The following is a 25,285-nucleotide window of genomic DNA, read 5'->3' on the forward strand; positions in this document are numbered from 1 at the left end:
GAAACATTTGCTGTACTGCATCAATGTCTACTTGTATCTATTTGTACCAAGCAATTATGACCGCATCGATATTTCCGCGTTATCTCTCTTAGACCAACCAGAATGGTTTTACGCCGTTTTGGGCAATATTCTAGCAAAATCACGGCAGGGGACACCTGAAATGGACTTCACACATTGTACCCATGTAGAGATTATGTACAAATAGTTGCTTCATATCTGTACCAGGATTGTTTTATTCATATATTATTCAATTTGTAGATATATTATTCTCCAAGATATGGTTGATGTAAGTCTCCTACAATCCATCAGGGACTTTAGGACATGATTGGTTTCCCTGCAAATCACATATTTATGCAAGTGCATACAGAATTAACAACAAACTATTTGTATATCCTAGAATTCACAAATCCCTCTTCGAATAACTCACTATCCCACATTCACACTTTTTGCCTTCATTCAAACTACCCTTACATAACCTTTTTCACATATGTTTTGTTATCAATAAACCGAGGGAGAAAAGAAAGTACCCCGAGTATGTTTTTTTTGTATTTGAACATTGAATTTTTTTTGGTGTTAAATTTGATTATGTCTATTGAACCCCTCTCCTGCAACAGTTTGTAAATAGTAGCTGTGGCTGGGTAATTTTGTGTAAAGATTACTTAGTTCAGTGAAGACTCAGCTAAGAAAGGAATTTGCAACCACATGATCCCTACAATGGTTGAAATGTTGTAAATTTGTGCCGAAAAAAGCCTAACATTGATTTTTAAAGATAAATGCTAAGGTACACATCAGCAGTTGTGTTTTATGTGAATTATCTAAGTACAGTTATTTTTTAAAACATAATAGCGCGGACTTAAGATATTTGGAAACTGAAAATACAACATATGATAAAATCAACTGAGAGGTATAGATTATTTTGCCCCTCAGTTTATTGCAAGGCGCCATGCGCCGTGCTTTATTTGTTTTTGGTTTGAGAACGCTACATGAGGATGAGTAATATTTGTAAAGATGTAAACACGCTTTTAAAAGCAACGTTATCTCTGTCTCAAAATATGTATAATGCTATGCGGGCATACGTGATACATAATTATGAAAATATTTTGAAAACTGTACATTAAAACGCTAAACACGTTTGTGTTAGTCGGTACACTTTTTAGAGGGAGCTTCCCTCTGTCCTAGACTGGTTTGCCTGCCTTAGAGCCCTTGCGCATCTCGCCTGCATCCGCTAAGAGGCAAAGAGCAGGGTACCAGTCTATCTCTATCCGACCTATTTCCCCGTACAGCATTTTGCTGCGGTGAAACGTCGACCCATGTCCGTGTAGCGGATCTGCCTGTCGAGAGGTCTGGGATAGGCCTGCAGCATATCGCTTTGCAGGAAACGTTGACCGCTTTCAGTGTAGCGAGGTATGCCTGTCAAGGTGTACGGGGACTGGCCTAAAACATATCGCTATCCAGGAAACGTTGACCGCTTTCAGTGTAGCGAGGTCTGCCTGTCAAGGGGTACGGGGACTGGCCTAAAAGATATCGCTATGCAGGAAACGTTGACCACTTTCAGTGTAGCGAGGTCTGCTTGTCAAGGAGTACGGTGACTGACCTAAACATATCACAGTGCAGGAAACGTTCTTGTGTAGCGCGTAATTAGCACTTTTGGACAGCGTGAATAATTGTCAATAATTGAATAACTTTACCACCATAAATATATCAATGTCAACAATTTCATGCATACCAATATGATTGTGTCAACTTAATACCCCTTGTCCTTCAAAACAATAACAAATGATTCAGGAAGTTTCAGCATTGTTGTGAAAACATATTACTAGTTTTGGTTTTATTATGTGTCTTTTCTACTTATATATTACTTAAATATTTATGTGCGCTTTATGTATCTTGTACAGACTAAATATAACAAATCGAGTTCAAGTATGCTCTGCTTTATTTGATCAAGAAGCTGAGTGAGAACATGTCTCAGTTCCAGTGTTTAAAGATGCCATACATTCTTTTACACCCTATTGTGTGCTTGAAGATGGTGAACCGATCACACTCTTTTGACTGGAAGAGGTCCCCGTAGCGGCACCTTCTACAGGTGCACACGCGTGTTCTGTAGCGACACCCCTGCACACAGTGACCCCAGGACGCCCAATGCCCAAACGTACACCCCGAGTTACACGCCTTCTTCTCCCTGGACGCCCCGGGACATCCACGACTCTTCCGCTGACATCTCCTAGTGCGTGTCCTCTTTCCGAGGTAGCAGCTTGACCACCTTGACCAGTGGGACCATATTCCTTTCTTCGAGTCCCGCCAAGCCCTCAAGTCCACTGCTGGCAGCTTTCTGCAAAGTCTCATTTTGTTCCTGTAACACGGGATAAATTGTTTAAAATCGGTATATCATTTCGTGTGGAATAGGTGAGGTGAAGGTGAAATGGGGTTTAACGTCGCGTCCAAGATTTATAGAGCGACGTGCATGCACGTGTCTGTGTGGTTGCTTGTACTAGTCAGACTGATGCCGATTTACAGAGATACCATGCCGCAGTTGAACAAGAATAGACACAGTATACTGACTCCGAGCCGACAAGTCCTTGTTTTAGCCCCCTAATGCCCAGCGCTAGGCAGAGTAACAACAAGTACCATATATTTAGTCTTTCGGTATGTTGCGGCCGGGCTTTCCAGGTGGACGCTCTACCACTAGACCACGGAGGCGGCCATAGTGGGAAAACATATGTGAAGGTGAATCTGGCCGAGGATCGAATCCCGGACCTTCCGCTTTCCGGGTGGACGCTCTACCACTAGACCACGGAGGCGGTTCTACTGGGGAATACATGTGTGAAGGTGTATGTTAGATATTAAAGTTTCTATTAAAGTCTGATTCTGTTAATTCTGTTAATGTAACATTAAGAGAATAACCAACGAGCTTCGAGGATTTACGGATTAATTGTCCCAAGGGATTGTAAGCCTGAGTCGACCATTTTATGTTCTCGACAGGGTTGGGGTGGGGTTTGAATGGGGATTAGATCAAACATATTCAGCAACAGCTGCAAAACCAGATCTTTTTTAATTAGTGAGTGAGTATGGTTTTACGCCGCTTTTAACAATATTCCAGCAATATCACGACAGGGGACACCACAAATGGGCTTCACACATCGTACCCATGTCGGGAATTGAAACCGGGTCTTCGGCGTGACGAGCAAATTTAACCACTAACCACTAGGTTACCGACCGCCCCCTTTTTTAATTAAACCTATGAGCCTGAAAATATTTTTTTAAGAAGAACCCCTTGCAACAATGTATTTTTTGTGCCTGTTAAGTCCGCCTGACCTGTCAGAATTGATTTTAAGCAACCCATGCTTGTCGTAAAAGGCGACTGACGGGATCGGATGGTGGTCAGGTTCGTTGATTGGGTGAAGTCATCGTATCTCATTTGCGTAGATCGATGCTCATGATTTAGAGACAGCCGTGATATAGTTGGAATATGGCTAATATGAATATGGCGGCGTTAAACAAACCAATACAATCACTTTGGAACAGTGCCTTTTTCTGGTCCCCGCCGTGATATTGATGAAATATTGCTAACCTAATTACTCACTCACTAACTCACAGCCGTTGCGTCTCAATCTCTTTTATCAAGTGAAAGTGTTTTTTTAAGGCAGAGATATCACGGCGACCTGTCAATAATTTAATCGGGATCAGGCAAACCAGCGACAGTGCATGAGCACCGATCAACGCCATCAGGGCAGACAACACATGCAATCAACCAAGTCTCATAACCTGACCAAATGATCCATTTATCCGACAATCATATGTTGTTGAGGACCACTTCTACCCCGGAATTCTTTTTAGAGGTACATTCAAATCATTTCATTTAACGCCAACTGGAATCTGTTTCAGCAGATAATCTATACTGATTATTCCCTAGCGTTGACAATTTGTATTTACTAAATACAGGTAGAGGTACATTAGTTGTGGCTGTAGATTATCAGCATCTGTATCTTGTAAGTTTAAGTGTCTGTATGTGTTTTAGTTCAGTATTGTTATATGGCAATATAGTTAGTTAGTGTATTTGTAATGATTGTCAGTGGCAGCAAAAGATTGAAGCGCTTGTAAAATGTCGAGTACTGACGGCGGCACGGAGTGAGTGGAATATAGAGTTACCGCCCCTGGTTTACCAATATGTTAGGTTTGATCTTTCAAGAAGTTTCGGACTGTATCTAGAAGGCTGTAATAGAGCGTTCGAGACCCTTTTCGGCCTCAGCTGCATGTATGTCTTATCTATTTGCCAAGTGTGGATTGGATACCTATCTGAAAACACTGAATTCCCGCCAGCTTCAAACACTATTCCGTTTTCCAGAATGGACACAGGTCTGTCACAGTGACCAAACATATTATGGGGCTTGTTAGTTATTGCGGCTGTGTATATTGTAGTGTGAGTGAGTGAGTTTGGTTTAACGCTGCTTTTAACAGTATTCCAGTTAAATCGCGGCGTGTCAGCATAATGTGGGAGGAAAGCCCGAAGTGATGCAGGTCTCAGACGTTTAACACTTCGTTGAAATCCGAGGGCACGGGTATGGTGCTGACAAACCTAGAAACATAATCGGGGCGAACCGGGATTCGAACCCACAATCATAGGTTTCTGGCGAATCGCGGCGCCTTAGACGACTGGGCCATCCGTGCCCCCGTGTTTATTGTAAACCTACAACTGTGTGTTTCAACATTTGTATGGATTACTAAGTGATTCAGTGTGGTCATTTGCTGATTTCCCAATTTATTTTTTTACGTAACGATTTCTTGGTCAACTTTAGTGCTTCAGTTTGAAAGTAACCTCGTAGCAGTATTTACAACCATTGTACACACCCGTTTCCTATTTTTCTAAAGGCGTTAGGCTGGATCTTGTAGGTGTCGGTGTTGTCGCAGACCACACGGGAGAGAGACGAGGCACGGAGTTCAGACAGCTGTCCTGATGGGAGAGGAAACACACATTAGCAGGTGAGGTGAGGTGAAATGGGGTTTAACGTCGCGTCCAAGATTATTGCACTTATATAGCGACGTGCATGTACGTGTGTGTGTTTGTGTGGCTGCTTGTACTAGTCCGGACTGATGCCGATTTATAGTGCTAGCCCACTGAGATACCATGCCGCAGTTTAACATGAATACCCCTCTCAGACACAGTATACTGACTCCGAGCCGACCAGTCCTTGTTTTAGCTCTTTAATGCCGAGCGCCAGACAAGGTAACACCAAGTACCATCTTTTAACGTCTTTTGGTATGACGCGGTCGGGGATCGACCTTCCGCTCTCCGGGCGGACGCTCTACCACTAGACCACGGAGGCGGTCACACATTAGCAAGCAACACTACCTAGATCTTGGTGTCCGCCGAAGTGACATGACTTTCGCAGATTTCAAAGGGCGTCATGTGACACTTGTTCAAAAGATGTGTGATCAAGACCCAAAAGGTTCTATGGTAGTCCTGTGGATGAATGTCCGATGTATGTCCATATTTTGGCATCTTGCATCATTATGTTTGGACATCGGAATTGCCTTTACATGTGACGGGTGCCACCGGTGGGACAGGATACGCTCACCAATTCGCGAACACCTGGTATCATCGGTATATGATGGTGATTTATAAACACATGCTCATGATACAGCCCATGATATAGCCTTATTATTATGGAAACGGATTTGTCTCTTTTATCAAACATGGATTATAAAGGCGTGAAACTCCCACTCACTCAAATGCATAGGATAAGTTGAACTATTGATATAATCCGACATAAACATATGCAACCAACCATGTCGGATTAATGGGACTTGACTGTATCATGAAATACTCGTCTGATGTTCACAGGGGGCTACATACCTCGGGTAAACCTGACGACATCATTATTCGTCTCATACCAGAATCTGTCGCCCACTTTCAGCAGTTCAAACTGACGGCCAACAATACAGGAGAACGTGTTCCCTAGGAGACCTCCACCAACTGGGCGTTCAGACACGCCCCCGGAGAACAGGTCGATGTCTTCAGGAGATCTATAAGTATTAAATTTAAAGGGCATTTATAATTAACACTGACAGCATTTAATACAGCCTTGACGAATGTCATACAGACAAAAACTGTTTATCTCTTCTATAGTGCCCACAGTCCAATCTCATCTGATTGATAAGCTAGTACCTTAAAAACGGACAAAGGCAGCCTCTTAAATCCTGACCTAAACTCTACACACCACCGCTCCCATTCCGAGTTTGATCAAGTCTCTTATCGCTATTATCTACTTTGGATTATCCTTGATCTCTCCCTGTATCAGACTTCTATCTGCTTTCAACGTACCTATACACCAACTCTAGAGCAGCTGCAGCATCATCAGGATGATCCACAAGACCTCCACGTTTTGTTTTAAAATCTTTAGCTTCTGGGAGCCCACACCATCTCCGCCAAGCATTGTACCCTGGTAGGCCATGGTCGCGGCCACGTTGAATGTTTAAAGCCATCAAATCGAGACTGTTACCTTCATCATCTGGGAAGAGGAAGTCTGTAACTTCAGGGGTGATGTGTCTGTCAACGGAATTGGCCCTATCGACCAGCAGCCCTCTTGTTAGCTCGTTTACAGCATCACCAGCGGATGAAAGAATAATGGATGTGTTTCCAAATGAGTCTCTAAGTCGGAGATCTTTTCCACCCCTAAATCTCCTGTTTGGACGACTAAAGAAGGATCTTATCATAGAGTGGCCGAAGCGGTAGGCAGCTGTAGCAAAGGCATTGCGAACACTGGCATCAATACTGGGATTGTAAATATTAACAGGACCAGTCGATGGTCGGAGACGAAACTTGTTGAGAAACTTGGGTGAGAGGACGAGGGGAAGGAAGTCGGCGTAGGAGATGTGCTGTATCATGGCTCCCAGAATCCTCCTGGTTTCCTGGAACAGCCGCTCATCATCCCAGTGTGGGTTGATACGTGCAAGCCTCCTGGCCACTCTGTTGTGTTCCCGCAGCCAGATGGTGTGCATACTTGTCAGAGACATGTGCTCGTCCACTCTCTCGTCACCTGTACATAAATGATAAAAGGTATCAGTTACGCTTCTCTACAGCCATTGAAGAACCAGCTTATACTCAAATCCGGTAGCAGGCAACCAATGATCTGTTCAAATTGATACCTGTACAATTAATGGGATGCTGACAGTCTGTCCAGACACGAACTTGTGTAATACGGACATGGTTCTGAACCTGGTCGAGGGTACTGGCTTTATTAGTGAAGGTAATATATTATTATAATAGTAATAGTATGTTATACTCACTTTATAATGGCAGTATACAGTTTTACTCGCTAATGAAGATATCTTGGTGAACAGAACACATATGAATCACTACTGTAGATCAATCAATAATGCGTCTGATGGAAGCTGAGTAATTAAGATGGACCCGATGCAGAACTTTGTATACATTGAATACACATTTATCACCTGACCAAGTTTCTAAATAATACTGCTGTCTCACCTAGACACGTCAGTGTCTACTGACTTCAGTGTAACCAGATTCCACTACACTTCTACCCAAAAGCCCTTCATGAATAAACAATTACATACCTGCCCTGAAACAAAAGTTGGGTCCAGTGAACGTGATGCAATCCTTAACAGGGTTTCTAGGTAACAGTTCTGGCCTCATAAATGATGTTCTTAGCAATCCTGAAATACGGTAAAAGTAGAAAAAACATGTCCATATTAGTATTTGCAAACTGGTAAATGATGAACGCTTCAGTTCATGTACTTTTCCCATGTACTTTTTCAAACACTAATTAGCTCATAAGTTAGATGCTTTAAACTATTGAAAGCAAACTGTCTCGTCAGTCTATAATGTTTACATTTCACAACTTTTGGGGGTACAATTGACATTAGAAAGAGCGTCATATGGCTCTTGCTCAAAAGTTGCTTAATCAATTTTACAGTTTTCCAAAATAATTATGTTGTGGTCATTTCCAGTTAAGATGCACCAGTCATCAAAATATTGACCAAGACGATACCCGAATTACTCTTGTACCATATGTTCTCTTGTGTATCCAGGTTAACGAATGACTTGCTTTTGCATTTGTTTGTTATGGGTGCAACTGGGTATCATCTCTATTTGATAGCGATTCATAGCAATTCATAAGCACAATCGACATATACCAGAGATTTCCTATTATCATTAAAATGGTTTTGTCCCTTTTATTTCCAATAATAGTACAATGGGAGAATTTGTGTAGCACTTCATGTATGTATATGTGTCATACCTCCCGTGTGAGCCCTGAGTTCGTCCTGCTCCTCTTGTGTCGAGCCATACACCTGGGATGCATCCACATAGGCTGTCAGCTGGTTCAGCTGCTCTGCTGGGGCTACAAGGAGATGACATACATTAACTCTGTTTGACTGTACAATACTACGGATACCAAGCCACAATAATCATAAATCTGAAGTCACCCTTCTACTATCTAACTGACATCAATAATAACTGTGACCCGCTAGGAGAAAGAGTCCTGGGATCCAATTGTGCTGTAATGTCACGAAAGAAAATATTTTGACGTAAACTAGCTTCCATGGAAATCACCACGTGTGCCGGCTGTACAAACATCTCAAGTTTTCTCTCGTCCTTTCATACTGTACTTAGTGAGTGGGTGAGTATGGTTTTACGCTTTTAGCAATATTCTAGCAATATCACGGCGGGGGAACCAGAAATGGGCTTCACACATTGTACCCGTGTCGGGAATAGAACCCGGGTCTTCGGCGTGACGAGCGAACGCTCTAACCACTAGGCTACCCGACCGCTCCTTTTCATACTGTGACAAAAAAAAAGATTTCATAGAATTTCAGCATATATGTCTCCTTTCGATTAATCAGATTTTATAAACTAATGATCAAAAGAATGTATACACCAACATATCATATACACCTGCTTATGACCAGACAAAGTGAAAATGTACACTTTACATATCTTTTGAAGTACATTCATTTGTGGTACAAGCCTAAAGACAATTTCACGGCACGTGGGATGGATTAACAAAAGGCAATCAAACACATCTGGGGTCACAACTGTCTTATCTTAAAAAACAGATGATGAAAAACTGATAACAAAGCTGAACGCATCCATAGCACCTCGATAATGGCATCAGTATCTAGTGTGACGTCCTCACGACCGGGCGTATAGACAGGCTTTGACACCCTGATGCCATCCGGTATGTGGTCCAACTCTTCCCATGACGTATGTTGTTGAGCAGGTTTAGAGGTTGTCATATCTGTCGCCCAAGATGATCCCATAGATGTTCTGTCGGTGAGCGTGACGGCCAAGGTAACACGGGTACGTTCTTGATGTTAAAAGTCCTGGAATATTTCGAGCAGTGTTGGGCCTGACATGCGCTGTTTGAACAGAAACCCTTGTGACTGTCTTCTGAGAAGGGACAGAACAACTAGTTACAGAATGAAATCCCCACAACGTTTAGCTTTCCAATTTCCATCGATAATGACAAGACGTCTTCCTTGCAGCTCCACACTAGGACTCCCAAGCCCCCAAAAGGGTGAACGTCTTTGATGCATCCTTGAGACAATCCTTCACCTTTCCTTCGATACACCAGCATCCGACCATCAGGATGGAACATATTAAATCTGCTCTTGTCGCTGAACAGTACTTATCACACAAACAACTTGTATTTTAATTCATAGTAAAATCATCCTGACGAATGTTGTCACTGGAAACAAAATAACTTATACCGTATTCGACGTAATAAGCGCCCAGGGTGCTCTCAAAATTGGGAATAGGGGGCTCTTATTAGAATATTATTTTGGTGGAAAAAACAGAGTTGAAAGATAAATTTTGTGATTTAAGCTGACAAACTGAAATGTTTATGTACGACAGATATATTTTTCGAGAATTAAACTGACCATAATTAAGGGTGCATATAACACACGAGTGTGTATTATACGCGAATAAATAAGTCTTGTGTACATTGATCAGTTGGAAGGGGTGCTAATTGGGATTTATACTTGCCAATATATTAACAAATATCGCCCTGGGAGCTTATTGGAGCGGGGCGGTTATTACGTCGAATACGGTAAGTCTGATTTTCTTTCCCACAGATAGTCACGACGCTGTCGTGTGACCTAGATTCAATGTCACCCAGGTTTATTATTATTTAGTCAAATTATATTTCAACCGAAGATAGACAGACAACACTGTAAATAAACCTGTTAAATTAGTATTGGTATTAGTATTAGTAAATTTAAGTTAGCTAGGTATTTTCAATGCAACAGGGAGCACCAACATTTTCATGACCTTGAGGCGGTTTCCGTTGGCGCTACCCGCGGTAAAGAATATGTCGAGTCAGCTATCACCAGCTTGCCACACACTGTTGTCAGTTAAACTTGTGCGAAGAGGACGAGGAATTGCAAGAATATATTGAAGATCGGAATCCAGTGGACGAATCAATTATTTCGGATGACATTTCCAGTGAGTGTGATGGCAACGATGACAGTTGCGGTGCGGTGTGGACGGAACAGCCGCACACAGACAAGTCAGCAGAGGATAAAAAGTCAGTGAAAGTTTCGAGCAGATGGGTGTGGGTGTAAATGTAACTGTATTCAATGGAAACTACAGGCATTTACTGCAAAATAAATTTTGATCCACACTAAATTATTCATATTGCTTATTGTAATGTTCTAGCCTGTTATCAGCACCTACCTATGAACCTACAACTCTCCCACCACCCATGAATCTCTAAACCTATAACTCTCCAACACCCATGAATATCTGAACGTATTACACTCCCATCTCCCATGGATCTCTGAACCTATAACTCTCCCACCACCCATGAATCTCTAAACCTATAACTCTCCCACCACCCATGAATCTCTAAACCTATAACTCTCCACCACCCATGAATATCTGAACGTATTACACTCCCATCTCCCATGGATCTCTGAGCCTATAACTATCCCAACACCCATGAATCTCTGAACCTATAACTCTCCACCACCCATGAATCTCTGAACCTATAACTCTCCCACCACCTATGGATCTCTGAACCTATTACCCCACCCACCACCCATGAATCCCTGAACCTATAACTATCTTACCACCCACGAATCTCTGAACCTATAACTCTCCCACCACCCATGAATCTCTAAACCTATAACTCTCCACCACCCATGAATATCTGAACGTATTACACTCCCATCTCCCATGGATCTCTGAGCCTATAACTATCCCAACACCCATGAATCTCTGAACCTATAACTCTCCACCACCCATGAATCTCTGAACCTATAACTCTCCCACCACCTATGGATCTCTGAACCTATTACCCCACCCACCACCCATGAATCCCTGAACCTATAACTATCTTACCACCCACGAATCTCTGAACCTACAACTCTCCCACCACCCATGAATCTCTGAACCTAAAACTCCCCCACCACCCACGAATCTCTGAACCTACAACTCTCCACCACCCATGAATCTCTGAACCTAAAACTCTCCCATCACCCATGGATCTCTGAACCTATAACTCTCCCACCCCCTATGCATCTCTGAACCTATTAGCCCACCCACCACCCATGAATCCCTGAACCTATAACTATCTTACCACCCACGAATCTCTGAACCTACAACTCTCCCACCACCCATGAATCTCTGAACCTATAACTCTCCCACCACCCATGAATCTCTAAACCTATAACTCTCCACCACCCATGAATCTCTAAACCTACAACTCTCCACCACCCATGAATCTCTGAACCTAAAACTCCCCCACCACCCACGAATCTCTGAACCTATAACTCCCCCACCACCCACGAATCTCTGAACCTACAACTCTCCCACCACCCATGAATCCCTGAACCTAAAACTCCCCCACCACCCATGAATCTCTGAACCTATAACTCTCCAACACCCATGAATCTCTGAACCTATAACTCTCCCACCACCCATGAATCTCTGAACCTAAAACTCCCCCACCACCCACGAATCTCTGAACCTATAACTCTCCACCACCCATGAATCTCTGAACTTATAACTCTCCCACCTCCCATGAATCCCTGAACCTATAACTATCATACCACCCATGAATCTCTGAACTTATAACTTTCCCACCTCCCATGAATCCCTGAACCTATAACTATCATACCACCCATGGATCTCTGAACCTAAAATTCTCCCACCTCTGACACTGTGATTGTATTACACTCCCACCACCTATGGTACTCTGAGCGAATCACATTCCCACCTCCCATGACGCTCTGCATTTACTACGCTACCACCTCACATGTCGTTGCTGAACCTTTTACGTTTAATCACTTACAACCATAACCAATAACACTTGAACCTAAAACTTGAACCTCCCACCTCCCGTGAATATCTGAACCTATCACTCGACCGCCTATGACCCTCTGAATGTAGCTCCCATAACACTCTGAGCATAACACCCATGACACTCTGAGCGTAACACCCATGACACTCTGAACGTAACACAATAACAATCTGAACTTAATACATGACTCTCTGAACGTAGCACCCATAACACTCTGAGCGTACAGCCATGACACTCTGAACGTAACACCATAACAATCTGAACTTAATACATGACTCTCTGAACGTAGCACCCATAACACTCTGAGCGTAACACCCATGACACTCTGAACGTAACACCATAACAATCTGAACGTACTACATGACTCTCTGAACGTAGCACCCATAACACTCTGAGAGTAACACCCATAACACTCTTAACGTAACACCCATGACTCCATAACAATCTGAACGTAATACTTGTACATGACTCTCTGAACGTAACACCCATGACGCTCTGAACGTAACGCCCATGACACTCTAAACGTAACACCCACCACCATGAGTCTCTGAACGTAACACCATGACAATCTGAACGTAACACCCATGACACTCTGAACGTAACACTCACGACGCTCTGAACGTAACACCCATGGCGCTCTGAACGTAACACCCATGACGCTCTGAACGTAACACCCATGACACTCTGAACGTAATACCCACGACGCTCTGAACGTTACACACACAACCCATAACTGTCTGAATGTAACACACATGACACTCTGAACGTAACACCCATGACGCGCTGAACATAACACCCATTACTCTCTGAACGTAACACCCATGACGCTCTGAACGTAATACCCATGACACTCTGAACGTAACATCCATGACGCGCTGAACATAACACCCATGACACTCTGAACATAACACCCACCACCCATGACACTCTGAACGTAACACCCATGACGCTCTGAACGTAACACCTATGACACTCTGAACGTAGCACCCACCACCCATGACTCTCTAAACGTAACGCCCATGACACTATGAACGTAACACCAATGACCCTCGGAACGTAACACCCACCACCCATGAGTCTCTGAACGTAACACCATGACAATCTGAACGTAACCCCATGACAATCTGAACGTAACACCTATGACTCTCTGAACGTTACACCCACAACCCATGACTCTCTGAAAGTAACACACATGACTCTCTGATCGTAACACCCATGACACTCTGAACGTAAGACACATAACACTCTGAACGTAACACCCATGACATCTGAACGTAACACATACCACCCATGACTCTCTGAACGTAGCACCATGACACTCTGAACGTAGCACCATGACACTCTGAACGTCACACCCATGACATCTGAACGTAACACATACCACCCATGACTCTCTGAACGTAGCACCATGACACTCTGATCGTAGCGCCCACCACCAATGAATCTCTGATTTTGTACTCACTAATGTCACAGTTTGTGTTGGACACTTGCACTGATCGGACAAAGTTGAGACATGTGCGGTTGAACCTTCGATCTCCTGGTGGCACGGCAATGTTGAAGCACTGATATCTGGCAGAAAGTAGGGATAATCATTATTCAAGATGAAGTCCTTTTCATTCGTACCACTCGCACTATGTCTGTGTTTGTCAAATTTAACTTTTTCATTTGTATTATTAATTTCATAGAAGCGGTGTGCAGTGTTGTCTCCTAGTATATATGTACCTGTCGGTGATGTGGGCAGAAGGGGTGCGATTTGGGACGTCATCCTTACAACAGATTATTGGAGCCCCATCTGCGCCTGAAACACAGAATTTGTATTTTCATCCAAGTACTTGACAAATATCAAGATCCAATCAAGATACACTTCTCTGATTTGATCATGAATAAATCTTACGTATGGCGGTTCCGACAAGACATGAAGTGAATGAAACACTAATTTAGCTTCATCGGGTGCTATGGGAACTTAACTCCAGACACATATTAGTACTTACTTATCGGGAGGCACAGTCGTCGACGTTACCGCAATTCCTAGTGCAGAGTTGCTTCCCTAAGACACGCCAGAAACATATGACAGTGGGTTCTCCACCTGATTCGCGCAGATTATGTTTCTAGGTTTCTCAGCACGATACCACGCTCGTGGGTTTCAACAAAGTGATCAATGTCTGAGACCTGCATCCCTTCAGGCTTTCCTCGCACATTTAGCTGACACGCCATGATGGAACTGGAATACTGTCAAAGGCGGCGTTAAACAAAACTCCTCTACGCGAATTATAGAAAACTCACCACGAAACCCCCTATTGCAGTCTTACCTCAGTAGTTCTTCTTATAGGGTTGCTCTACAGAGTTACCAAGGGAGTGACTATGTAATGAGTGTAGCTCACCGCGTTGTATAGGAGTGTTGCTGAGATCGTGATCCAGAAACTGACCCCACTGCATGGCCATGTGTGTGACGTCACTCCGTGACGTGGCGTCGACGTCAGCAGTGTGCAGAGTGGTGCTCACTAGCCGAGGACTTACAAGCGGGCGTCTATACACTCCCTTGATTCGTGGTGAGGATATGCCTGCAGACAATAGAGATATGTGGGGATGTGTAGTGTGTGGAGATGAAGTTATGAAGTTTACGCACATGGTGAGGTAAGGGGAAATGAGGATTAACGTCGCGTTCAAGATTATTGCTCGCATATAGTGACGTGTGCGTCCTTGCGTGATCGCGAGACCACTGAGACGGCATGTCGAATAAAATAAAAGCGACAAAACCCTTTCCATATTCCTAAGAATCATCTGCCAAAATCAGAGTCGATTGTACGATTTGTGACCATATCATAAGCATGTGTGTATATATCGCTATCAAATAGTGATGACACCAGGTGCTCGAAAATAGGAACTGCATCGGACATAACCTTTGTCACTGGTGCGTCAATTTGGAAATGTTTTCCACATGTCTACCATAAAACGTTTGAAAGCTTTACTGATGCCTTGAATGTTGTAACCTTGTTCAAACAACTTCTAGGCATGACGCTCTTTGAAATGTTTGTAGAAATAGCATGTACCTCAAAAGTTGTGACATGTAAACACCAAAGGGAAATTGCTCGGCATAAAGGAAGAATTGACTTTTGGAAAGTTTAAGTCTTCCCTCTTGTCATACAGTCCTGTAGAAAGTGTTTTGTCACTCTGAATCTTTATGCACAGATATACATATGAAACAGATGAGGCGGTCTCACTGGTCTCCTTTATTTCTAGTTCATGTGAGTAAATCAGTGGAAGGGAATTTGCCGTTTGATGGTTATTGAACGATATCAGATCATCGATATACCTGAAGCTTATGTTAAACTTCTTGGCAAATATTACCCTTTGTTATTTTTCCAGTCCGAGCAGATCTTCCGACTCCTATGCATAAAACAAGGACGGGGGACATATGATGCAACTGCCGATGTCTACCTCTTGCTAAAATGTCTTTCCCAAAACTTTAACACAGATGAGGAAGTCCAGCATTAAAATTAGTTTAACAAGGATTCCCCACAGTATACTGAATCTGAGCCGATCAGTCCTTGGTTCAGCCCCTTCACGTCCAGCAGTGTATCAAAAAGTATTATCATTTAAATTCTATTGGTATGACGTGGCCGGGATTGAAACACCGACCTTCCTCTTGACCACGGAGGCGGTCCAAAGCACATGAACATAGAATATATGTATGCTAAAGCGCACATGCACGTATCACGGGCGTGGAGCACACTACTATGAACGAGTCAGAACTATGTATGTATAGAACTCACCATCGCCATACTGTGGCAGAAGGAACCTCCTCATTGGGATGAAGCTCTTTCCCCAGTCAGGATGCTGGATGTTGTTACAGCTGCCGTCCGCTGACCGGAACATGTCGGTCTTGTTACACACCACGGAGTTGCTGCAGACGTCCCTGTGAACGTAGATGAAGATGGATATGACATTCTTGTACAATAAAAGATGACGCATCATAATAGGGTTTTTGCTATAATGAAAAGTCACATTCCTAGAAATGCCACAATTTATTGCCATTACCTTCAACATAACCCTCTTCAAGTGAGCGAGTGAGTGAGTTGGAATTAACGCCGCTTTGAACAGTATCCCAGTTATATCACGGTGTGTCAACTTAATGTTGGAAGAAAGCAGGAAGTGATGCAGGTCTCAGACGTTTACCACTTACCGGGTATGATGCTGACAAATCTAGAATATAATCTTGGCGAATCGGGACTCGAGCCCACAATGAGAGGTTTCTGGCGCGCCTAAGGAACGCAACTTAGCAGAGCGAATGGCGGCGCCTTAGACGACTGGGGTACCCGTGACCCTCCCTCTTTAACAATAATGTTGCCAGACCATCAAACATTCATTAGACTATTTTCAATGGTTGTCTTGATTGTGTTAATAAGAGCGACAAAATCCTTTCCATATTCATCAAATATTATCTGCTTGAAAGCAGATTCCATTGTACTATTCCGACCCCATCATAATCATGTGTATATATATCACTATCAAATAATGATGACACCAGGTGTTCGCGAAAGGGTGTTCACTGCTTTCCATTATGATCTGAGGTTTACAACCATCGAGGATGTTCACTTGTTTTCGATTCTGACCGATTCTACAATAACTCTTATGAAACACTTACTTTGAAGTCCGTTTTCCAGATTGTACTGAGAGAAACTTCTCTCTGTATTCGTGACTGAGTCGCATTGCCTCTGGCGATGTGGGTGTAAACGATGCGTGTTGTTCAATTGTCGATGTCCCCCCGCGACGGTCAACACCTGCAATATTGCGAGTGAAGACTTTCTTTTCTACGTGTACGATGTCATGCTAAATGAGTGAGTGAGTGAGTAAGTGAGTGAGTTAGTGAGTTAGTGAGTGAGTGAGTTGGGTTTAACGTCGCTTTTCACAATAGTCCAGTTATATCGCGGCGTGTCAGCTTCATGTGGGAGGGAAGCCCGAAGTGATGCAGGTCTCAGACGTTTACCACTTCGGTGAAACCCACGAGAACGGGCATTGTGCTGACAAACCTAGAAACATAATCGGGGAGAACCGGGATTCGAACCCACAATCATAGGTTTCTGGCGTGCCCAAGGGACGCAACTCTGCACAACGAATCATGTCGACTTAGACGACTGGGCCACCCGTGCCCCCTCATTCCATATGAGGTGAGGTGAGGTAAAATAGGGTTTAACGTCGCGTTCATGGTTATTGCACTTTTAGTGACGTGCATGCACGTGTGTGTATGTGTACCTGTATGTTTTGCTGCTTGTACTAGTCCGGACAAGCAAGTTTTGGTATTATGATCGAACTCCGGCCTTCCACTCTCCGGGTAGCCGCTCTACCAAAAGATCACGAAGGCAGTCCACGTGCTATATTAATGCACAAGTATCTCATTCACTGTTATAGTGTGCCTTTTAAATAAGTGATTCAGACAGCTTTAAATAGTAGTTCAGCACATCACTAGTGCATACAACATCTCTACATTTGCAATAAAAATGTGTTTGTCACAAATTACATCGTAGCCCTTCAGTGAATTCAGAGAAACGGAACAGATTATATCAATTAAACTTGGTCAATATAAATTTGAAATTGGAGATAAAACACCACTAAACATAATGATGAGCCGATTAAATTGTATTTCCTGTTCTGACTGGCATGGTTTTATATGCAGAGATTAAGATTACCGTGCTCCCTGTCTCGTAAACTAAGCCTGAAGTAGCATTCAACTGTACACACTTTTCTCGGAATCTACCGGTGATTCGGCCAATGCTATAATTTTAAAGAATTTTGATACAATGAGTGGAAGAACTGTATCTGAAACTCTTTTTTTATCAGGAATAATTTATTCCAATATCATGTGTAGTTGCAGCTTCACTATATTTATGTGAAATAAATTAATAACCATATGCGTAGCACTTTGGTTCAGCTGATCGCCATTGCCGGAAATGATTTCGAATGGAAAAAATTGAAACAATCAGCGTCCATGCGCCCGCGATTGCGAAAACTTAATGTTGACATATAGCAGTGAAACTACAACAAGTATGACTTTTAGCGGTTCAATGTATGGCATATATATATATATATATATATATATATATATATATATATATATATATATATATATATATAAAATAACATAAAATACGCAACCCTGTGTATAAGACGACCCCCCCCCACACACACACACACACACGCACACACACCTTGAAAGCCTCCTAATTCTAGTTATGAAAAACTCGCCTTATAGTTACACACACGATATACGGATTTGGATTCTTACTAGTGTGTACACAAGCCAAAAAAGGGGCCGCCCGCCCGCACGATATTTTCAAAAGCTATTGTCTGAGAACCAATTTCTTTTCAGCCTAATATTTTGGTAAACAAGTTTTGTGGTCAATAAATGCTATAAACTGTTATTTATTTTACTCAGTGAACACACACACACACACATGATAATGAATTTGAAGGATATTTGACAGTGTCTGCTAGGTTTTACAAGTTCAAGAAAATACAGCCCCGTATTTAACATTTTCCTTTGGGTATATATGCGGCGTTTAAACAAACACAATGAGCAAGTATGAAGGCACACACCTAGGCTTCGCTGAATTGAGCCCTTTAATGAGTCGTCATGGTCTATATCTCACAACATTGCATTATTGTGGTTATACCTGATTCTAATAACTTCAGGTCTTTCTGTATTTCAGCGAAAGCCTCCTTTGAGGTGGACTGGGCTGCAACTGTCTGTTCCATGGCGAAGACAACCACCACCAGGAGGAGGAACCTTGGCCCCATGTCTGCAGATAATAATATTCAGGTTTAGGATAATGGCAACAAAGAAGTAGCGTTTTGGTGATGGCCAGATGCCATCGGAATGACCGAAACATGTTTCACATGATGAAGATTCCTTAGATTTACAGTTCAGTCACCAGCTGTGACACACAGACCTAGTCAGTCACCAGCTGTGACACACAGACCTAGTCTGTCACCAGCTGTGACACACAGACCTGTTCAGTCACCAGCTGCGACACACAGACCTAGTCAGTCACCAGCTGTGACACATGGACCTAGTCAGTCACCACCTGAGACACGTGGGCCTAGTCGGTCACCAGCTGAGACACATGGGCCTAGTCGGTCACCAGCTGTGACACATGGACCTAGTCGGTCACCAGCTGTGACACATGGACCTAGTCAGTCACCAGCTGAGACACATGGACCTAGTCAGTCACCAGCTGTGACACACGGACCTAGTCAGTCACCAGCTGAGACACATGGACCTAGTCGGTCACCAGCTGTGACACACGGTCCTAGTCAGGCACCAACTGTGACACACAGTCCTAGTCAGTCACCAGCTGTGACACACGGTCCTAGTCAGGCACCAACTGTGATACACGGGCCTAGTCAGTCACCAGCTGTGACACACGGGCCTAGTCAGTCACCAGCTGTGACACACGGTCCTAGTCAGTCACCAACTGTGATACACGGACCGACTCATCACGATTCACGAACCTGGTCAGTCACCAGCTGATGTTTCGTAAAGATGTGTGAAATTTCTACAAACCTCAGTGTTGACGGATGTTGCGTTAGTATTTGTTGATTTAGTACAAAACCTTGGTGTCCTGAAAACGAAATATGTGCCAGTCAAGAATTATTTCTGTGTACTACTGGAATTTCTGAAATATCTGAGAATACGTCCATTATAGCCTTATACTTGATTCCTAAGCTTCAGAAGACTCCATACACATAAAGATATATTGCAACGTCCAGCAAAGGTACCAGCAAAACCTTGACAAAACTAAAAACAAATAATTTTGACGCCCATCAAGCAAGGACTAATTACGTAATTACCATCAGACAATGTATGAGAGTAGTGGAGTTCATCACTTATGGATCTTGAAACATTTAAATTATTAATTGGAATGAACATACAATACCATTAAGAATGTGGTCAAATGTAACAAATGTTATATTTGGGATAACACTTTCTTAGTAAAGTACAGATTCTCGGTCTTTTTTGGGTTGAGTCCCCTCCGGGATAAATTAGATTTATTGGAAGTTATAAAATCTGGGAAAATGCATTCGATTTATCCACCCTTCACACAACCATCCCTCGTGATAAGATGAAAGAGAAGTTATAGTTCTCTCATCACGAGGGCTTTTGTTTCCTCAGAGTCAGATATATTTAGATGACGTCATTTCTTTCAACAAAGCTACGCTAAATGAAAATCTTTACTTCATCTTTTTATCAGAGTTGGAATGAAAGAAACAAGTGAAAATATTCAGTGTCATATCAGGATCCCTGCATAGAAATTCAAAATGCTGGCAGCCTCTGTCCCAGGCTGTACGGCAAGAGGGATGATTTCGAGTTTCCAATCGTGAATTCGCCTTCATGAAGACCAATATACCATCTGTAAAATTCCATCAGCAGGAAGCTATATTCGCCTTCATGTCTACCTCTCAGCTACTAATTAATACACGTTAATTGTCAACATAATGCACGATTCTATCCAATGCTATGACATTTGAAAACTCCGTATCCACCATCACATATATCTCAAATGAAACTTGTGTGTGTGACGAGTGCTACTCGTAGGCATAACCCTTAGTGTCAACAATAATTTTCAGCTATCCATTCATATATTTGCCTTTTTCGTCCTATGGAACCTGTTTCGACAGAAATTTGAAACTGTTCATTCTCCAACATTGGCCTCCGATAGTAAATAAGTCTCAAGAAACAAGAATATATATAAAATTAAGATATACTCTCCAAAAAACGTAACGCATAAATATTTTTTATGGTCACTGTAGTTTGCAATATTTAAGATGAAGATAAAAGTTGTACTTTACCTTGGTATTACCTGGCTCTGGTTACTGGACTAACATCTCAACACACACCCTATATATACTTTGGGGTTTGGGGAGTGGGCTGGCCTTACCTTGAACTTATGATCAACGAAAAATAATGTATTGTATGATTTGAGGGAAAAGTTCGATATTTTGCTCAATGGTCTTTTTAACCGTTTCAATTGATTCTGTCAATGAGCGCAGGATGGATTATGTAAAAAGTTAAATCGTAACTTAATACAGCTATATAACCGTTTTAATTGTAAAGTGATTAATGATTCTGTCAGGGAGCGGCAGGATGTTCATGTGAAAGGTTATATGTTTACTTAATCAAAAGCGCCTCTGCAGTAAAGATCGAGCCAAATGTTTAACAATGCGCATTGATCCTATTGGTCAGTGTAGTTATATCACAGCGTGACTGAGTGCTTGAAAAGTACCACCATTTGGTCATGTCATATTGTACTTGTTGTTCCTCTAGAATTAACTTAAGCGGGTATTATTGTATCCTTTTCGAGATAGGCCTCATTTGAACGAAGAGGTATGATTTGGGGCGCATCTAAATATGACAGTTCTTACGATATACATAAATCTTAATAGGACAGTTCTGACAATGTACATAAATCTTAATAGGACAGTTCTTACAATGTACACAACCCTTAATAGGACAGTTCTTATAATATACATAAATCTTAATAGGACAGTTCTTACAATGTACATAAATCTTAATAAGACAGTTCTTACAATATACATAAATCTTAATAGGACAATTCTTACAATGTACACAACTATTAATAGAACAGTTCTTACAATATACATAAATCTTAACAGGACACTTCTTACACTGTACATAAATCTTAATAGGACAGTTCTTACAATATACATAAATCTTAATAGGACAGTTCTTACAATATACATAAATCTTAATAGGACAGTTCTTACAATGTACACAACCCTTAATAGGACAGTTCTTACAATATACATAAATCTTAATAGGACAGTTCTTACAATGTACATAAATCTTAATAGGACAGTTCTTACAATATACATAAATCTTAACAGGACACTTCTTACACTGTACATAACTCTTAATAGGACAGTTCTTACAATGTACACAAATATTGATACTTACAGTTCTTAGAATCTACATTAATAGGGCATTTGGGAATTTGGCCAAGAAGTTTAACTTCAGGTAAAGGTGGTTGTCTCCTAAAACAACTACATGCCAACATCACTACATGCCAAAATCACTACTTAGTTAAATCACTGATGTAGCTAAATAGTCCAGGAGTAGGGATTAGATAGAATTAGATGCCCTTATTTTAACTAGAAGTTGGTTTGTTCAAACAAGTATATCCATATGGTAGCAACTTAATATGGTATTCATAATATGAATTCAAACAAACATGACCATGTATTTGATATAAGAGGTTAAATAAGGTGAGTTAACCAATTAGAAGTAAGTAACACAAATACAAAATAGCTATGGTATAAATGTGCAAGATTCCCCTTGCCATTCTTAAAACAAGATTTTCTTTTGTATTTAAACGCAGCTAAGTTTTAGATATCGGAGATATGATCAATGAAAAAATCTACCACCAATTTAACGATTTAAAAAGGATCCTTATGTGAAACCCATTTAACATTCAATATAGGCAATATCGAGAAAATTTACAAATTTTATGCTCGCTTTGGTCTTTATCTCTGTATGTTTGAAAATGTCAGGATTTTTTTAATATAATAATGTGTACCTGTCAGGAATAAATGTGCGAAATACTGGTTAATTCGTCCCATGTTTAATCAAGCCTTTACTGTTTCAAATAACCCACCCTCTTTACAGTACATGTTTTGAAATAAATCCAGCAGACAGGGCTAAGAAGTGTGGAAACATTTCAGCAGGCTAAAGGCCACAGCAACAACAACTTGCCACCGGTATCACAACGATACGTCAGGGCCAAAGACAAACAACAACGCGTAGGAATTCCTTAGACATTTACTAAAACTTGGTTGACTTGCTAATCTTAGTGCAAACATTTTAATATTTAAGATCATTTAAAACTGTTGGTGCTAAAAGGATTAAATAATGATGTGACATGAAAGTGTATGCTTTGTTATATGTTAATGATATGTTATTGTTCTGACTCAATAAAGCTTCATTTTAGTTTAATCATTCAGTGTTTATGTATTTGTATGTTGTAGATTACTCCACTTGCAAAATATGGCATCAGGTGGAGGATTAGCTGCCCACTGGACCATTAGCTGTGGGTTTTTTTAGACTGTAGTGATTTTGGAATGTATTTATTTTTTATTTTTTTTAGGGGGTACTTCGACGATCTGTTATCTTTCAATAATGGTCAAATAGCCAATTCCCTTCCAGTGATTTACCCTTTCACCTGAACTAGAAATAAAAGACACCAGTGAGGTCACCTCATCTGTTTTTAGGTATGTGCTAAAAGTTTCAGAGTGACAAAACATACTCCCCACAAGACTGTATAGCAAGAGGGATGGCTTTAACTTTCCAATAGTCAACTTTCCCTTTATGTCGAGCAATATAGTTCCAGCAGCTCCAGCCTTTGGTGTCTACATTTCACAACTTACAATTGAAATCTACCAAGATTTCAAAGAACGTCACATGACTCTTTCTCAAAAGTAGTTTGATCAGGGTTACAACAATCAAAGCCCGAACAAAGTTTAAAAAAAGTTATATTGTAAACATGTGGAGGTCATGCCGACAACTGACGCATCAGTGACAAAAATTATGTTTTTCAGAGACTGGAGTATGGTGTCTATTTGGATAGGACCTGCAACCACGCAGTTCCAACATTTCTTCTGGTCCCGACTGGGGGCATGGGTGGCCCAGTCGTCTAAGGCGTCGCGATTCGCTGTGCAGAGTTGCGTCCCTTGGGCACGCCAGAAACCTATGATTGTGGGTTCGAATCCCGGTTCGCCCCGATTATGTTTCTAGGTTTGTCAGCACCATACCCGAGATCGTGGGTTTCACCGAAGTGGTAAACGTCAGAGACCTGCATCACTTCGGGCTTTCCTCCCACATTAAGCTGACACGCCGCGATATAACTGGGATACTGTTAAAAGCGGCGTTAAACCCAACTCACTCACTCTCGTGCCGACTTTTCTTACATTTCAATTTGAAGTTTTCATATAACGAATATTTCAAAGAACAAACCTCTGACTGTCTCGATGAACGTAACGTGCACCTGGCTGTTTGCTGTTGTGATATCAACGTAGTTGTTGTATTTAGTGTTTTAGTGGTCATCTTCTGCCCAAGCTGTTTCGGTGAGCCGACCTTCTTTGGGACTCATGTGTAAGTAACGTACACATATCCATTGGGATTTGTATTATTGCTAAGATTCCCGTATTTGTATTAATAAGATGTTTATTTTCGTATTTATATGATTTGACTTTCTTTCTTTTATATCCACTGATCAACAGCCTCGCTTTATATCTGAAATACTTAATAGGATGAAGTTGCTGTGAGAATAGAGGTGACAGAGCTAAGCTAATTTGTAATAACAAACTGGCTTTGTTTACAAGAAATACTTGACAACATTAACTCAATGTCAGAATAGTTTATACACCCACCCATTTTAGTTCGTAATAACCGTAGTTCGTTATTAGCATATATGCAGCATATATGCAACACATGGCCAGGGCTAACAAGTAAGTTCGTTATATCGGTTAGTTCGTTATAAGCGTGTTCGTTATAACCGTAGTTTACTGTAGAAGAATGCATGGTCTCTTTAATTATTGTTCAGCGCTAGATGTCTTCTGATTACCATGATTATAGACTTGAAGAGATTAATAATAACGTTATGTTTCTGCAGGATCTTTGGTGTTCTAAATTTACTGGCAATCCAAGAGCCAAAGAGTTGTTATTGAGTAATATGTCTTTTAAGATTTTATTTTGTTCAGGATATATGTGGGTATATTTCCTGTCAGTTGAAGCAATCTTTTTGGTCTCCTCATGTCCAAGTTTCTCAGAGCATTTATGATCAATTACGGTAATTAAGTCTTTTCATTGCAGTTTCTAGGCACTAGCATGCCCAATCAGTTTTGACACTTCACGGGCACCTGCAAATCGGATTCAGCGGGAACAATGGCAACAA

The 25,285-nt window shown here is 41.6% G+C and overlaps 1 protein-coding gene across 1 annotated transcript; it reads right to left on the bottom strand.

The window, feature by feature from the left end:
* Window positions 1-1,965: 1,965 nt before the first annotated feature.
* Window positions 1,966-19,115, bottom strand: LOC139443607 (salivary peroxidase/catechol oxidase-like). The gene is made up of 12 exons (XM_071224566.1): window positions 18,992-19,115; window positions 16,966-17,101; window positions 16,094-16,236; window positions 14,702-14,881; window positions 14,043-14,118; window positions 13,783-13,889; window positions 8,256-8,357; window positions 7,573-7,671; window positions 6,320-7,034; window positions 5,852-6,021; window positions 4,846-4,948; window positions 1,966-2,350 (listed from the first exon to the last, which is right to left on the bottom strand). The coding sequence occupies exons 1-12, from the start codon at window positions 19,113-19,115 to the stop codon at window positions 1,966-1,968; spliced, it is 2,340 nt and encodes a 779-aa protein (XP_071080667.1).
* Window positions 19,116-25,285: the final 6,170 nt, after the last annotated feature.

The sequence above is a fragment of the Haliotis cracherodii genome, unplaced genomic scaffold (genome assembly GCF_022045235.1).
Source record: "Haliotis cracherodii isolate W230 unplaced genomic scaffold, xgHalCrac1.p SCAF_5, whole genome shotgun sequence".
In the NCBI taxonomy this organism is placed as follows: Eukaryota; Metazoa; Mollusca; class Gastropoda; order Lepetellida; family Haliotidae; genus Haliotis; species Haliotis cracherodii.